General features: G+C 37.4%; 1 protein-coding gene across 3 annotated transcripts; it reads left to right on the top strand.

Moving 5' to 3' along the window:
* Window positions 1-320: 320 nt before the first annotated feature.
* LOC117791764 (RING finger protein unkempt) lies at window positions 321-7,081 on the top strand. 3 transcript variants are annotated; one of them, XM_034631639.1, is made up of 9 exons: window positions 321-439; window positions 507-716; window positions 1,948-2,367; window positions 2,430-2,632; window positions 2,992-3,134; window positions 3,358-3,469; window positions 3,627-3,749; window positions 3,817-4,391; window positions 4,454-7,081. In XM_034631639.1, the coding sequence occupies exons 1-9, from the start codon at window positions 378-380 to the stop codon at window positions 4,649-4,651; spliced, it is 2,046 nt and encodes a 681-aa protein (XP_034487530.1). In that variant the 5' UTR covers window positions 321-377; the 3' UTR covers window positions 4,652-7,081. The 3 variants fall into 3 exon arrangements, 2 of the variants coding, with proteins under 2 accessions (XP_034487530.1, XP_034487531.1); XR_004618101.1 differs by lacking the exons at window positions 3,358-3,469; window positions 4,454-7,081 and having other exon boundaries at window positions 3,817-3,914; XM_034631640.1 differs by lacking the exons at window positions 2,992-3,134; window positions 3,358-3,469.
* Window positions 7,082-18,558: the final 11,477 nt, after the last annotated feature.

Raw genomic sequence — 18,558 nt, 5'->3', positions numbered from 1 at the left:
GCGAGCAAAGCTGCCAGGACTGCCAGTATTTAAAAACTGTATATAAAGTTATTAAATTTAATGAAAAGTTGAAATTAGATAAAAATAATGGTAAGCACTTTATGAAGGTTTGAAGATCGTCCCCTCTCAGGGAGAGAGAAGTAAGAAAATTATTTCTAAAAACAAATATCGAAAAGTCGAAAAAATTCGAACCAAAACCCTGCAACAATTTTAAAAATTCTAGCTACAAGATTAAGAAATGTAAAGATGGTACATATATTTTATGTACCGTTTTTCTGAGAAGAAAAAACAAACCAGATCTGAAATTTTTACTAGGTGGCAGCTTGCGATTTTTTCGTCTTAAAAGTTGGCAGCACTGATTAGTGCTTCAGTTCAAGATGGCGAACGATGCGAGCAAGCTACTACTATCTTCACATCAAGAAAAAACCAGTCATTATACGTAAATAAAAACATTAAATTGTGCATTTTGTATGTATTTAGCTTAAGAAACCCCTCTGTTTATGCAGTTACCTAAAGGAATTCCGCGTGGAGCAATGCCAGTCGTTCCTGCAGCACAAATGCAACCAGCATCGCCCCTTCGTTTGCTTCAACTGGCATTTTCAAAATCAGCGTCGTCGGCGGCCTGTACGTAAACGCGATGGAACATTTAATTACAGTGCGGATAATTATTGCACCAAATATGATGAGACTACTGGAATCTGTCCCGAAGGCGATGAGTGAGTATTTGAAATCTGTTGGGGGAAATTGTGTCTGGCTGTGAAGAAGGCAAAGAAAGACGCCAACGCCAACAAGCAACCAACGACGTAGTATTTTTTCGATTCCTCTTTGCGCTTGATTTCTTTGCAATGTGTGTGTATCTCTTGGCTTCGTGTTTACAAACAAAAACTTTGGTGCGGGCGTAAGGAGGGGCATCGTAACTTTGTCTAGCTAAAAGTGAAATTCAATTGCTACTATACATACATATGTATGTCGTGCTAATGTGTATGTGTGTGTGTGTGTGTGTGTGTGTGTAGGCTCGGAGCACTCCACGACGACGAGGTCACTGTAGTCGACTTCGCTGCCCTCCCACATAATGCAAAAGTGAAAGTGATTTTAGCAATAGAACTGCTCGAGCTCGGAGATTCTAATCGGTGTGTGTGTGTGTTTGTGTGTTTGACTTTGTGGTGGTTGTTGTTGCCCACGCAAACACATTCACAAATGCGCAGCAGCAGATATAACTGCTACAAGTGTGTGCGTCATTGTTTTTATTGCGTTTTGCTTTTGCGCGTTTTCTTTCGGTTTATTTTGGTTTTCCCCCGGCGTCAGTGGTGATTGTAGTAATGGCAGCAGTCTTAAAATGTACAGTTATTGAGCAGAGCTTTTCGTCAAAGCTCTTAGCGAACGACCGTGCATAACAGAGAGCGACAAACAAAAATAATACGCAATTTCAATTTCTGCAAAAGGAAACGCCAAAAAAAGAAAAACAACAACAAGAGCATTTCTGACCCCGACTTGAATGTTTTGTATTTACAGTGAATCAATAAAATATTTTCACCCACAAATAATGCATAACAACAAAATAATTGCAGAAAATGCAATAAAAAATGTCATAAATATATATGTAATAGCAAAAAAAGTAATTTAAATAATTTTAGAATTTAATTAATTTATTTTTTTTTTTAATAAATCGCAACCAAATTACAATGCAAATAAGAGAAAAGATATGAGAATGCACTAAAAATGAAGTCAACTGCTTTAAAATTATTTACTAAACTAAGTAATTTAAAAGAGTTGTGCAAACTTTTTTGATTCACTGTATGTATGTGAATTTCGAACTGCGGCTCCCCGATTTTATAGCTCTTGGCTTTTTGGGTTGGGTGAACTGGATGCTTGGCTATTTTTAGCACACGCTTCCGTCCTTTTCTGCGTCTCTTGAAATTTGACTCTCTTTTTTTATCTTCCTCTCAGATGCCCCTTTCTGCACCGCACAGCCGGTGACACGGAGCGTCGATATCATTTACGTTACTACAAGACATGCATGTGTGTGCACGACACGGACAGTCGGGGATACTGTGTCAAAAATGGCCTACATTGCGCTTTCGCTCATGGCATGCAGGATCAACGTCCTCCTGTGTATGACATCAAGGAGCTGGAGACACTACAGAATTCGGATATAACGTTGGATGGCACCAATGCACAAAATGCACTTGACAAGGAGCGCAACCTTATGAACGAGGATCCAAAGTGGCAGGACACTAACTATGTGCTGGCCAACTATAAAACCGAGCCGTGCAAGCGTCCGCCGCGACTCTGTCGCCAAGGATATGCCTGTCCACAGTATCACAACAGCAAGGATAAGCGTCGCTCGCCCAGAAAGTACAAATACAGGTGGAATCCTTTAATCATACCTATAAATTCAAATTAACGTAACTTTTGTATTAACTTTGCAGATCCACACCATGTCCGAATGTTAAGCACGGCGAGGAATGGGGCGAACCGGGTAATTGTGAGTCCGGTGACAATTGCCAGTACTGTCATACACGCACCGAGCAACAGTTTCATCCGGAAATCTACAAGTCCACCAAATGCAACGATGTCCAACAGGCTGGCTACTGTCCACGCAGCGTTTTCTGCGCTTTTGCGCATGTGGAACGTAAGTTTCATCGCCCCCACAAACTCGATCTATTTCAAATGGGCTTTAAGCGCAATTTTCCACAACCATAACGGGCGGGATTATTATCAGTTTATATTTAACTTAGATCACTGGTGTCCAGAAGCACACTTTAAAACGTTTAGATTAGGACACGAGATTTAGGGAATTTACATTTTGGGCACCACTGGTCTAGGCTCTAGAGTAGGCTTACATGTATGTAACATACGTATTTTGGATGTGATTGTTTAACTGTTTGTTTGTCTTTTACTCACATCCATACCTTGGTACTCTGAAAAATGTATGATATGAATGCAACCATCAAAAAACGCTTTGCTGCTTGTCCAATTTACCTCCCAAAGCTTATGTGGTCAGCGAGCAGAAGATGCGTGATCATGAATTCGCTTTAACCGAGCTCATTTCCAATGGCTTGTCCGATTTGAAGGTACAGGATGAGGTCGGTAATGGCAAGCTGCCACCAGGACTCCTGCAGCTGAACAATAACGTACGTATTATCAACAACAATAACACTACAAAATGATGTACTGTGCGTGTGTATTGTCTCTGTGTGTGTTCAGAATATTGCTAACAAACGCTAACAAATCCCTCACCCCACCCGATCACAAGCTAATCCAGCTAACAGCATCAAATCGCAAGTCATAGAGTACTTAGTCCATGCTCTCATTATGTTTCTTCGTTTCTCTTTGTTTCTGATCTCTTTTTCGTAGTTATTAAATGATATTGATGGTAATAATACCAACAAAATGTTGGTTGATGCTTTGGAAAATACAACAAATTCCAGCAAAATCCTAAATATCTCACTACCAATGGACAGCATTCGTGAGTAAAGAACAACAATTTCAAAAACAAATGCAATTTTTATTTCAATCGATTTTTTTTATTGTTTTCAACAATGGTTGTGGACAAAATGACAGCGCTTAAAAGCAAAATCTAATTATGTATACAGATAAACTAATGTTGTTTTTCTCTCTGACAGCCTGTACATTGGATGATCCACGCGAGAACTCGCTATCGGCAAGTCTGGTCAATACTAGTTTATTAACACGTTCCTCGGCGCCAATTAACATTCCTAATACGACACTAAGTAACTCTATTAACGGTAAGTCATTGTCCAAAGTCAACTTATCCGATAGTTGCTAATTTCTTTTATTAATCTTTTGGACTAGACTTTAACTCAGGTGGTTTTGCCGTCAACATTCCCAGCAGCTCGCTCACCTATAGTCCAACAAATCATGCCAATCTTTTCAATGTGTATGGCGGATCCAATAAACTAAGCAATTCTCTGTCGGCAGCCACACAGAATGATAGTAATAGCATTTTCTTTCCATCGCGCATTATTTCTCCTGGCTTTGGCGATGGTTTATCGATAAGTCCATCAGTTAGAATATCTGAATTGAACACCATACGTGATGACATTAACAGCAGCTCAGTGGGCAACAGTCTGTTTGAGAACACTCTGAATACGGCGAAGAATGCTTTTAGCCTACAATCTTTGCAATCGCAAAATAATAGTGATCTGGGTCGCATGACCAACGAATTACTTACAAAGAATGCGCAAATACAGAAATTGTCTGTACGTCTGGAGGAGTTAATGTGTAAGCTTAAAATTGCCGAACTACATCGCGACAAGGCCAAGCAGGAATCACTAGAATGGAAGGAGCGCCACGATCTTGTGCAGATCCAACTCAATTTACCCGGCGAATTGCGTGACTTATCCATACAGAAACTTAAGCAATTGCAGGTACGCTGACGACATTAATTAGCAGTATTATATTTCTTTTACCCAAATATATTATTTTTTAGTCAAAGCTGCGTACCGATTTGGAGGAGGTAGAAAAAGTATTATATTTGGAGAATGCCAAGAAGTGCATGAAATGCGAGGAGAATAATCGCACCGTTACGCTTGAGCCCTGTAATCACCTGTCCATTTGCAATACTTGCGCTGGCTCGGTTACTGAGTGTCCTTACTGTCAGGTGCCGGTTATAACAACGCACACATAGAATATGTTTCAACCGCAACAGGACTATCGTTGGGTCCTCGGGCCGGATTAATTGCCCACACTGACAATGTGCGATACAAACTATACTTTAATCGTAAGCAAAATGTTTATCGACTAGCGAATATGCCTGCCTGGCATATGACAGAGCTTACATATATATGTGGATAATTCATACTAATATAATTTATATTTATCTATATGCAAATTAATTATCATGGATATTAGCAATTACTAGGCACAAAATATGTAATTCATTATTTATCAAGCTAATATGTATTCGAATTTGACTCCGTACACTTTTATTTTGTTTTCGATAAAAAATATCTCTTATTATATTTAATTTTGTGTTAATTTTAATATTTTATTTTTTATTAAATTTGCTTTCATCAGTTTCATTATGCCCATGACATTTTATTATGTACAAATTAAATTTGAAATAGTTTCTGTTTTTTGTTTTTGTCGCTTACAATCACCATCACTATTCACTAGAATTAATTATTGAAAAAAATCCAATTACATTTATATCATAAACGGATACAGATGATATCTTACAGAATATTATATAATTTTTTTAGTCACTTTTAGTAACTAAAATTTTTTAAACTACAACAAATTGACTAAAACCACCAGTGATTTTTATAAGCCGATATTCAAACCGCAGTTAAAGATACATATAGTGAAATGTGACAAATTTATTATTTTTTTTAGATATGTTTAAATTCTGATGAAACGTAATTACAATGAAGTTTCGCAAATGGAGAGAGCTCTAAGCAAAGAACGAATTTTAGTGACTTTGACTAGGATCCCTTGAATGTATTGAAAACTAAGTTTTATTTGATTTGGCCGCACAAAATAATCATAGCTTATGATAGATAGTTGTTATAACTATTCACTTATTTTTTTTGTAACATTTTTGCATTCAAGTAATAATTCAACTATAATAATTTGATATTGCATAAATCGTTTGGTGTATTTTACTTTTATACTCTAGTTTACTATGTGATTTTGTTAGTGCTTTAAGTACAATTCTTGCTACAAACATATTTTATATTTCAATATAAACACATATATTTTTTTTCTATGAAAGGAAAGCTTCCAATATAAAATCGATCATCAAACAGTTTAAAATAATTTCAAAAAGTCAAAAATGGTATATAAATGGCCAACAAATGCGGTACAAGATGATTATATATTTATATATACAACATAAATGAGTGTGATGAATAAGATTAAACAATAATCGTAACACAAGACAGCGAATACATATACATAATACAGTCTACAATGAATGTTAACCAAAACTAATGTAAAACCGTCTTCAACATTTTTGCGCAAATTAAAAAAAATTGAACAAATAAAATACAAAAGGCTAATGTATTGTAGCTTATGAAAAAAAAAAAAGTTGAGCATATATATTTAATATAATGAACTCTAAACGTATTATTAATTATTAAACTAATGGCAAATCAAGTTGGATCACTTAGGGCATGAAAGTAAACTATTTAAGCAAGAATTTCAGAAGCAGAAACTTAGGCATTTATTAAAGATCATTAAAAAAATAAATAAAATGAATATAGGTATACACATACATATGTATAGTAAACAAGATATGAGAATATATTTTATAGCTAACTAACTAGGCAGCGCAAAGGCTTTTGTGTGTATGTAGTAGCCAAAAAAGTAAATTATAAAATTAAAAAATAATTAAATGTGCATGTTGATGTGTGTTACAAATAAACGCTTTAATATTATAGCTCTACTGCAAAAGAAAAATATTTAATTAAAGAAACAATTTAAAGCAATTTGCAATTGATAATGAATTCGAAAGGTTAAGAAACAAGCATTGAATAATTACTAAATGGTTTTATAATGGAGCTGTTGAGTGTTGACGAAATTCTAATAGCTGTAATAATAGCTCTCTCTATCACAAACTACCCCTAAACTCTAAATATTTGGGCACAACGTATATTAATTAGCAATAAACACAATTTAATTTTTATCTAGAAGCACAAGCATTCAAAGAGAATCATTTAATGACAATTCAAAAGAACAAATGAAATTACTAATAAACTGACAAACTGAGACATATACACACACAATGTATGAGAAATGTATGTATTTTGTATACGCTACTGTAAGAGTGATCTTTATGTGATTTTGAAACTACTTGAATATGTGATCCAGAACTATATGAAAAAAAAAACAAAACAAAAAAAATTTAAAAATAAAACAAAAAAAGAATGAACAAAAATATTTAAATAAACATTTGTGAAAGCTCTCGCCAGCAACAACAACAAACAGCTAACATATTGTTACCAACTAAACTCGATGTACAACAATAATAATGATAAACACATATTAAGCTCCAGCTCCATTTAGAAACATCATAAGCATACAACTGACACACATTATTACACACAAAATGACAAAATAAAAAAAAAACTAAATGTCTAAAATATGAAATGAAATCGTAGTTAGCTTTAGAGTTCTATGAAAGAAAGGGTCAGGATTCAAGTAAATGGCAATTATGTAGAATTAGTACTGTAAAAGAATTGTTTGCTACTAGTTGTTTCATACTTAGTTAATACTTTTAACAAATTGATATGTACTAATTATAAAACTGTAACTAAATGGTTTAAACTCAACTCGAGAATCGAGAACTACACCAAACCAAAACGTTGAACACCGATAAGGAATTTTATGTGGAAATCCTGTTAACAGATTAATAATAATAGTAATGTCGTAAAGTCTAAAAAACAAATAAAAATAACTAATTACTTATATGTATACATAGCAATCTTATGCAAGAAGAAAAAAAAAAAAGAAAATCCAGCCCACAATACAAACAAAGCAACAAATGGAAACAAGCAAATGATTTTTATAATGTGTCAACTAAACTCTTAAATAACTTTAAGCAGGAAAAAATGTTAAACATAAATGTAAACCAAACATTTACTAGCAATCTTTACACAAAATGCTGAACTAAAAAAAAAATGCAGACAACTCTACAGAATAAAAACTTTTACATAGGCTATCATTTATATAAAAAATATATAGAATATATGTATCTATGAAATTACTTGTGTAGCTCTGGTATAAACGATCTTTGATAAAAAGGAACACTAAATTAAAAAATTGAATATCACTTGTTCTCAACTCTTTAGTCCATGCTAAAGCCAGGACACATTGTTACGGTTTAAGTCTTGACTAAGTTGTGTTCTGGCCAAGTCTGTCATATATCAATTGGCAAACACTTAAAAGTCCGTTATCAAAGAATGTTGATTTGGCAGTAAAAAACAAAACAGTTGTGTATTATCAAAGTGCAGTGAACCTGAATTTCCGTATGAAATCAAAATTGAATGGACAACTGTGTTTTGTAGCTTAGAGTGCCACGCCCCCTCAGGCACATGTTGTAGTTAAGCAGAGTTATTAACTAACTTTATATAAATATATAAAAACAATAAATATGTGTGAATATATTCTAACTGAAGAGAATTAACAAAACAATAGAAAATGCATTTTAAAGCAGACAGAATCAATAATATGAGAAACCAACTGGTTATGCAATGATAGTGTAAACACATATTCAAATTATGAAGATCAGCATTATCAAGCAATTTCTGTAGTCGAACTATGTATTTATTTAGTTAACTATTTGCAAATGTGTAATAACAAATGAAAATTGTTCAAAGCGAAACAGAATGACAGTCAATCTACGAGCCAAGTGTAGGGCAAAGATGAGTACTACTTATTTATATACATATATATGTATACTATGCAATTAACAAATTGATAAATATAATATACATATACATACATAGATATATAGATATACTTATTAATAAAAATGTGTTTAAAGGCTCTCTGTGCATTTTATTGTTCGCTTACCGTGTACAGCGTCGACGACGAGCAGACAAAAGCCAGGGCGCTTGTGGTTCCCATGCGTGATTTCAATCTGCCCAGCAAACACAGCAACACACACTAACAAAGGCAACAGCAACCGAGTGAAAAGGGCAATATAAAAAGGCAAAGGCAAAGGCAAAGGCTGAACAACAACGGCAGAAACTCGTAAGAATTTTAAAATGCACGATAATCGTTCAGTGATAGCTAAGCAAGCCGACAATGCCCCTGAACCGCCGTACACCCCTGCCCCTCCCTCTCTCCCAATCCCCTACCCAACACACACTGCTCCTCTCCCTTTATCTCCTATCCTCTTTATCTCTCACGCGCTCGCTGCTAACTGACAACGGTGCCTGGCTGCCACTTTAACCTGAGCCCTCAGCCACACAGTTGAGGTCCAGGGAGCCAGTTTGGAAACAAGGTACGATGCGGCTGCTGCTGTCGTTGTTGTTGCTGTGGTTGTTGTTGCTGCTGCTGCGATATCGCCGCGTTCGCGCGTTAAACACAAGCGCAACAATTTTTATTCTGTCAGCGAACGCGTGCCTGTATTTGTGTGGTCCCGGCCTCAAACTGGACTCTGCCTCTACCTCTGCCGCTGCCTCTGTTGCCTGGTTGCCTTTAGCCTGCCCTGTGTGGACGTCGCTTGGGCTCCTTCGTTGCCTGTTGTCTGGTTGCCTGCTGTTTGCTGCCTGTTGCCTGTTGCCCCTTTGGCTGCTGATCTTGCGTGGAGATCTCACGCGCATGCGCTCTAACTTTGTGGCAATCGGGCATATTAGTTGGCACATGCATTTGGTTACCCAATGCTATGTGAAACTGGCGTATAAATAGTTTTTATGAGCGCAAAAGTGTTGCCATTTTTCATGTTGAGCTAAACGGCCACCGCCAATCTCTTGACCAACTATTTATAGACGCTACGTTTGCGACAAGAGCAACAGCAAAAGCATCAGCATCAGCTTTGGCATCAGGCTTTCATGTTCATGTTCTTCGGCTGTGTTTCGCACGCTGCACGCTACACGCATTTCCACTCGAAACTTGTTTTACTGTGTTGGACGATCGACCGAGCGACCGTCCGTACCACCCCCGCCCGCTCCGCCCGCACATCCCGCCGTGATTTGTAACACGATACATTTTGCCGCCGCCGTTGACTTGGATGCTGTGTCTGTCTCTCAATGTGTGTGTGTGTGTGTGTGTGTGTGTGGGGATACGTGTACGTCCTCGTATACTGTGACGGAGAACTCAGCTCTGGCTGCCTGCCTTCTAATGCATTTTTCTGCTCTTCTGCATCGCTGACTGTCTGTTGGTGTGCTGGACTGTTGGACTGACGGAGCAACAGCTCATTAGGCATTTTTAATTTGACAATGCGCGCAATTTATGTGGGAATTTCATGGCGCGCATTTTGAGTCATCGGAAACGAAAGACTTAGGCAACGAACTTGCCGCTTGGCGTGCTAACTTTGTCTTAACCGTTTGGCTTTAGCCTGTCCCTGTCCCTATCCCTGTCTCTGTCCCTATCCCTGTCTCTGTCTGCTGTGTGGCAAGGCGAAATCAATTTTCAATTTGCTCCACGTTGCAGCAGCCGCCTCTGGTCCCTGCCAGAAGCATCAGCAGCAGATCAAAGCGAAAGGCAACAGCAAAATAAACCCAAAAAAAAAAAAAACAAAATAAAAATAAACAGACAAGAGGGAAAAATACAGATGAAAAAAATCTATTTAACTGGCACAGGCGTTGACGTTGACGTTGACTTTGGGCTTTGGCTTCAACTTAACGAAGTGTTGCCGCCCTGCCCCGCCTCTCGCTGGCCCGGCTCGTTCCAGCATTCCGTTTGCGGTTTTTGTGGCCAACGCGTCGTGCCACGAGCGGCACATAACTAAAACAACAAAAGCGACAGCGCAATAGCATTTTGAAATTGAAAACTTAAGAAAAATGGCAATTTTCTAAGTTCAGTCGCGGTTAGGATTTCAGCTGAGGAGGGGGAGGGCAGGGGAGGGGGGGCAGAAGTTACTGTGAGGTTGCCGGTCATCAACTTTCCATAATCGGCGCGCAGACAACAAACAACTTGTGCTACAGAGCCCTGCCCGCCCGCTGGGCAGACAACAAAAACAACAGCAACAACAACAGCAACAACAACAGCAACAAGCGCCACTTTGCTGTCAATTCAAAATGATAATGCAAACAAATATTAACCCACTCCAAGTGGACGCATGTGGCTGCCGTCTCATGGCACTTTCTGACAGCCCAGCGACACTCGACGTCGACGTCGCCGTCGTCTTCGTCGTCGACCTGCCTGCGACTTCGACTTCGCCTCCAACTCCAACATCGTTTTCGAGATGCGACTGTGGGAATGTGCCACGCTCTCCGCGCCGCCGTTGCGGCTTAAATGCTGTTCCAGGCCATAATGACTTTTAATTTTTATGGCACTGGCTGCCGAGGATGCCGATGTCCAATGTCGATGCTGGACGCTGGATGCAGCAGCAACAGCAGCGGCAGCGCGAAGCTTAAGTCGCATATAATTCAAGTCCATCAACGCATGCGCTTCACTTGGTCGCTGCTCGGCACGTCATGATACACATTTAAATACTCGCATGTTTGCCATCGGTCGCCGTCACCACTTGAGAGTGCGCATCTACATATACACGTAGTACATGTATGGGGACTGGGAATCGCCGGAGTTGCTGTAGATGATTCTCAAGATGCAGAAAGATGCTTAAGAGCCCAACAAAGGCTCAGCGTTGTTTAATATTTTAAGTAAGTGCTGCTGCCGCTTCGCTTCACCTTCACCTTCTTCCCCTCCTCCTCACCACTCTTAGCTCCATAGCCATATTTCAGTTATCTTCAGCAAATGCGAAATGAATTCACGAATTTCGCTAATATAAATATTGATTTGGTTAAAAAGTTGCGAAATTTTATAGCAATAAATCTTTTCGAAATTCATTAAAAATATAGTTATAATTTATAGCAATATCTCAGTTATTTTCAGCAACTGACAAATTCGGATATCTCCCTTAAATGAAATAATTAGTAACATCTTGCAAATTGGGAAATTTTATACCAACAAAATACAAATTACAATAATTCCTCATTAAATATGATCTCCAGTTTGCACTGTAGTAATATCAATTAGCATCCAAAAACAGCTTGTATATCATTCAACGTTTAAGCTGGGAACTTTAATCTGGCTCGCTTAAGTTGTGTAAATTCAGTTCTTGATAATTCATAGATGATAAAATGAATCCATCAGAATATATATTAATTTTAACTTGTTAAAACAGCTTACGAGTTGAGCAATCTTATAGCAATAAATCTTTAAAAATTAACTAAAGATAATTATATTAATAGCTCCATAACAATATTTCAGTTAATTCCAGCAAGTGCAAAATAATTCGGGAATATCCCATAATTTAAATAAAATTTTTACTACGAATACAGCTTTTAAATTGGGAAATTTTATAACAAACCATTTTCCATTCATTAATAGCTCGTATATCACGCAACGTTTAAGCTGAGAGCTGGAATCGTATTTGGCTCTTTTAATGTGTGTAAAACCCATTTTTGATATAAAAAAGATCGACAGAATTTAGAATTTACTTGAGTTTACTGTGACTAACACATAGAATCAAATTTTACTTGAGCTTCTGATGTTAAACTAGAATTACTGTGACTAACCCATAGTAACGATTTTAAATATCCCAGAGCGTAATTTTCCAGTTATTTAATAAAGTGGTATACAATAAAACTTTCGCTTGCAATCATTTTCAAAATTATGAACTATAAATAATTTGTATTACTGTCAAGCGACTCAATCTTATCAATTTGACACGTCTACGTCATTTGACGAAGTTGTTATGACTAAAATTGTGGTATGTGCATTCTCATGTACAGATAATAAGTTCTGTTTTTAAAATTATATATAACATGGTGATATAATTGCAATCAAAGTTTTAGAGGGTACTTGAGTTATTAGATAAAGAGAGTACATACAAGGCGATCAGACTAAGTTATTGTTAGCTCAATTGTTGATAATCTTTTAAGCAATATAAATAAATAACTTTTAGTTAAATGTTTAACATTGATAACATTCTATAAAGTTAAATAGTATCTTTCGTGATTTGCACAATTTTGATTTGCTACCTTTGCACACTAGGTGGCGCTGTGTGGGCGTTGCACACAACAGAGTTAATGTTGCTGCATATTTGTGGTCTGTCATGCGACAACTGTTTGCAAAATACACGCCACATGAGGCCTCAATATACGAGTATGCTCTATCGATTCCCCTGTCGCAAACTCAGATTCTCAGTGCCTCTCATATGATGCTTACTCACTGGTTGCTCGACTGCTGCCTCTTGGCTGCCGTTTAACCACATCGATCGCAGCCAGCTGATAGCACAATGGACCCAGAGCAACAATGATAACTATGCCGCTTACGACTTTTCTCTCTTGCTCCCTCTATCTCTGTCGTGCTCTCTTTGTCTCTCGTGCCGGCCAGGATCAAAAGGCGCACAGTTGACAAATGTTTATACACGCACCACAGACATGACTGAGATCTGGGACTCTGTCTGCGACCCTTTTTGTAAATGTTTATGTGACTGTATGTGTGTGTGTGTGCGTGTGTGTGTGTGTTACAAGCCCACAGCCCCTGACTGCCCCTTTGGACCATTGGCCATTCAGTGGCTACATTGTTGTCGCCTTCTGGTAGCGAATTCCTTGGAAAGCTGCGGTCGCATCCATTTGCCTAATTTCTAGCCCTAAGACAATTCCCCAATGGCATTTCACTAACATTTATGTGAATTAAACAGTTTCTCTCACTCTCGTACTCTCTCCCACTGCTCATCTGATCATTCGGCTGGTAGCCGTAAATGTCAACATCCATTAGAGACCTTAAACCGTTATTGGCATTTGTCGCACGCTATGACGCCGCTGCGGCTTTCATGCCCCTGCCTCAGGCAGCGGCAACAGTCACAACAGCAGTCGCAGCATGATCGAGTGGATGCTTCTCGGAACTCGTACGAAATCTGTATTTGTTATTGCTGCTCTTGTTGTTGTTGTGGCTGTTGTTGCTGTTGTTGTTGTTGAACCTGTGCACAATTCGTATATGTCGCCAAGCAGCATCATATCATATCTTTGGGAATTTTTTGTTTAAACGCACGTGTGATCAGATTGATCGTTAACACAATAAATATTATTTAGTATGTATTAGCTATTCGATTATAATGGTCATAGCGATGACGACCTTCACGGCATTTTGGCCGACAAACCGGTACGCGTTATAGCCATTAGCTGTTAATTATGGGACAGCGGTTGAACGCTACAGCAACAACTTTAATTCACACAAAGTTTCTGCAGTCAAAACAAAAGACTTTGGCAACAAACTTGCGCCCCCAAACGATTTAACATAATGACGCCAAATAAACGTCAACCGAATAGCTGTACCAACAAATAGTTATTCATAACGATATTCTGATGCTCTATTCGTAGCTTTAGGTCTTATCTTACTTTTCATTTAATTTAAAAAGTTCTTTCTTTTATAATTTGTAAATTTCTAGAAACTAGAAATTAAATGCTTTAAAAATAATCTGGTTATTTTTTTTAAAAATATTTTATGTATCTAAATTAAAATAATTTTATTAATATTTTTAATAGAGTATCATTAAAATAATAGATGTAGTAAAATTAATATATATATTAGATGTTACAAATATTACAATTTATATTTTTTTTTAAATGTATGAATATTAGTTCTATATTTTATAATAAATAATTTTATTAATATTTTTAATAGAGTATCATTAAAATAATAGATGTAGTAAAATTAATATATATATTAGATGTTACAAAAATTACAATTTATATTTTTTTAAATGTATCAATATTAGTTTTATATTTTATAATAAATATTTAAATTTTTGTTGATAACATAATATAACTCTTTTTTCTTAATGAGTAAATTATAAATGTAGTAAATTCTATTTCAAAGAATCGTAAATGAAAAATTATAACAAACGAATTAAATTATTTTCTATCATCTAAAAAGTATTTTTATATAATTTTAACTAAACAGCTGGACATAAAACTAAACTAGGATAGAAATATACAATACCTAAAATATGACGTAAATGAATGTGAATTAGCTACAATATATGTATTAGTTGACTTGTAAACAATTTGGATAATGAATATCATAGCTAATAAGTGATATCCTACTTAAATCAATTGCAATTATGGGAAAAGGCGAAAGATCTTTAGTGGGAATGTGGCAACTATATACTTTATTTATACGTCGTTTTAAGGCAAGTCCTTACTCATAATCATTATGCCCCGCACTTTGAAGGGGCAACGAAAGAAATACAAGTTTCATATCGAAGTTTTATGATCGAAAGGCTGAAAAGAAAAAGAACAAATCAAAAAACCGTAGCCAGGCCAGTCAGTGAGGCTGTGAGTAAGCCAATGAATGCCATGGCGTTGGTGGGAATGGGCATGGACATGGGCATGGGCATGGGCATGGGAATGCTTATGGGAAGCTGTGCAGAGCTGTGGCAGAGAGATGGAGTGAGGCAGCCAGCAGCCATGTTAACAACTTCCATTAAAAGAAATTAAAAGCAGACAACGCAGAGCATCAACAGCAAAAGCAGCAGCCAAAGTCGACGTTGAAGTCGCAGCCTCAGCAGAAAATGGCGTTCCATGCCTTGACTCTTGGCGTCTTTGGCTCTTGGTTTTGGTCTTGGTCTGGCGCTGTTCCAACCTTTATTTTTCTCTTTTCTTTTTCCAATCGCAACAATGCACAACGAGGCGACGTTTGGCCTAAGCATTTCCGGTTTTCTATTGGAATTTAGAAGCAGCATCTTGTGCTGCAGCAAGAGCTTGGATGTTTGCCGCCTGGTCTGAGAGTGTATTACAGGCAACATTAAAAGTCAATTTCAGTTTATAACTTACATTAAAACGGGCTGGCCATTAATATTAACATAAATCTATGCTCAAATCTAATTATAAACTAATCACAAGCTTTTTATCTCAGCTTCTTTTTCTCTCTCTCTCTCTCCCTCTCTTTGTACATTTTTGTTATTTTAATACGAGCCAAAATTTGTGTCGGTAAGTAAAAATGAACGATCGCAAAAACGCGATCTCTACAGTGATCAAGATTATTAACTGCGCTCAGTCTCGGTTTCAGTCTCGATCTTGGCTCGAAGAGTTGAGAGTCAGCTTCTCTGCATGGCTGCCATTTATTCATGCTCATTAAGTTTTTGGCATCACAGCGATCAAGCGATCGAGCGATCGTTGCCTCGTTCGTCTCTGGGCACTGGGGATGGTTCACGGCGTGTTCATTCACAAATGAGCGCCTTAAGCAGCTCCGCCCCACACACACACACACACACACACACGCAGACACACAAGCGCACATAATGAGCCCGCCACATACACACAGACATGCAAGACAATTTATGTGGCAGGCACATAGACATCTCACAGATACAAAGATACAGATATAAATATATATTTAGAGAGAGGCAACTGTTGGCTGCTGGCTCAGCTTCTTTGCTGCCTCTCAGACTTTGCCGCTGCCGCTGCCTCTTCTGCTGCTGCTGCTGCTGTTGCTGCCTCTCTGCCACAGCCGCTGGCTCAGCTTCTTCATCTTTAATTTGGTTCCGTGTATCTTGTTGATGGCGTTTTGCTTTTGCTTATATCTTTGCCGCGCTGCCGCCAACTATTGAATTCTTTTTTCTTTTGAAACCCTGTACTTAAAACGTACAAAGGGTCTATAATGTTTGGCAAATACGTAGGAGGCAGAAGCAGGCGTGGCAATAAGTACAAATGTATATTCGATATAGTCTGTTTACCTTTTCGTCTTTTCTTCCGTATCAACAGCTAGAAATCTTAAAGCCATAAGAGCTAGAGGCAGCAAATTAGCAATTTAAGTTCCTGTATATCCTAAGCAGATCAAGTTTACTTACGAATTTTGCCAATCACTTGCCAATCTTAAAAAAAATAAGTAATTTATTTAATTATGATAAACTCGAAAGTTATTCAGGAAACATTTGTACACAGCTGCAGGCTAAATGAAGAAGTAGAAAACACTAACTCCACTAAGCAAAAAGCTCCGTTTTTTATAGAAGAGGTACAGGGTCTTTTGCAGTCGAGTTTTCTTGACTGTAGTCGTTTCAGCTATTTTTTTTCATTGAAATTATGCTATGCTTTGCATTTGCATTATGCGCGCCTGCCATACACACACACACACACACATATATATATATATACAAAGTATTGTATTGTTTAGCAGCTGTGATGGCTGATTAGAAACCGTTACAATGTAGCTGTAACTGCTGATGTTGCTGCCACTGCCACAAATGTTATTGCAGGTGCACTTTGCGCTGGGTTTTTAATTCTCCAAACTTGGCAAATGTCAAGCTTTTAGCGCCAAACACTAGACTGCATATTAAGTAGATTTTGCATTTGATTGAAATTCAGTTAAAATCGTGCGCTGATCGCATAGCCAAAAGTGCCAATTTCTTGGGCAAACACTGCAAGCGTGTTCGCAGCTTTATAAGTGCCAGTGTCAACACTGTCAACAAGCTTCGGGGGTGCAAGCAGACACAGAGACCGACCGACAGACCGACAGACAGACAGACAGACAGACAAAATGTAAGCACACGGTGAGTCGGCGATTCAAAACTTCAGTCGAGCGAGAAAATTCTGGATAAGCAAACAACTAGTAGAATAGCAGCAGCAACTGCTAAAAATACAGATACATATAGTAAATGTGCTAAATTTGATATACATTGTTAGCACATTGTTTTGGGCCAACTTAGTCACAATCTAAACGTGCAAAAAAATTGCCAATTGCCTGGCGAATCTTTTGAGTGCAATTGATCCGTAAACGACTTTTTGCGTCTTTGCGAATATTTTTTGTATTTACCTTGTGCGTTATCTGGCGATTACTTTTATCGTGTAGAACATTGTTTATGGTTGATATCAGTGTTGTCGCCAACGGAACTTGGCACTTTTGCGTATATTCGTATATACTCTATTATGATGAAGCAAATTTAGAGCACAGGAAATCTAATAATCGCCATTATATCAAACATCCTGTGGCTCAACGTATCTAATCTACGAATCGATCACAACCGACTTGTTTGAGCTTCCGTCAGCTCAACAATAGCTGACTAACCTCGAAATATAATTAAGAATTTCAAAAAATATTGACTAAAACTTAATGTTATGAACAAAGTCTCAAGGTGTTACCCCTAAAGATCGAACTACTTGAAAGTACTGCCTGTATTTTAATTATGACTCAATTGTTACATAAGTTTCATACATTTTTGTAGTATTTTAGCTTGAATTTAAAGGAGTGGTAATATAAAAATTAAATCATTAATTAGATACTTTAAAAAGTTAAAAACCGTTTTGATTAACTAAATTTATAGGCTGAAAAACAATTGAGAAAATAAAATAATTATTTATTTTTGTATTCAATCGAGTCTTATCTAAAATTGTCTTTAATATGATGCCCCTACTAGCATATCATGCCACCTTTAGCTGCTGCTCCAACGGAAGTTGCTGTTCGTTTAAATTAAGCTAAAGGGTGCAAGCAGAGGCAGAGAGAGAGAGAGAGAGGGGCAAGCAGCAAAATGGTGTAATGACAAAGTGAGCAGCTTTATACATGCATATATATTTTATATATAAACTAATATGTATGTGTGGGTATATGTGTGAAGAATCAGAGTACGGAGGCAAAGGCGAGTAAAACTGAAGCGCACAATACACAAAAAACCGGAACATTATTAATTTACAAGCAATAAAGCGAAGCCAAAAATGAAGAAAGGCAAAAGGTGAACAATACGCAAAAAAAAAAAATAATAAAGCAAAGCAAAGCAGCCACAGAAGCAGACGCAGAAGGCTGAGCAGAGGAAGCGGCAGAGGAAGAGGCAAAGGCAGAGGCAGCAGTTAACAAGCCACAAGAGTCGATTTCGAGTCAATAGTGCAAGTGTTAAGAGAAATTGCAGCAACCCGAACCCACACA

This window comes from Drosophila innubila, assembly GCF_004354385.1.
Source record: "Drosophila innubila isolate TH190305 chromosome 3R unlocalized genomic scaffold, UK_Dinn_1.0 2_E_3R, whole genome shotgun sequence".
Lineage (NCBI taxonomy): Eukaryota > Metazoa > Arthropoda > Insecta > Diptera > Drosophilidae > Drosophila > Drosophila innubila.
This window is presented reverse-complemented; position numbering and strand designations above follow the sequence as displayed.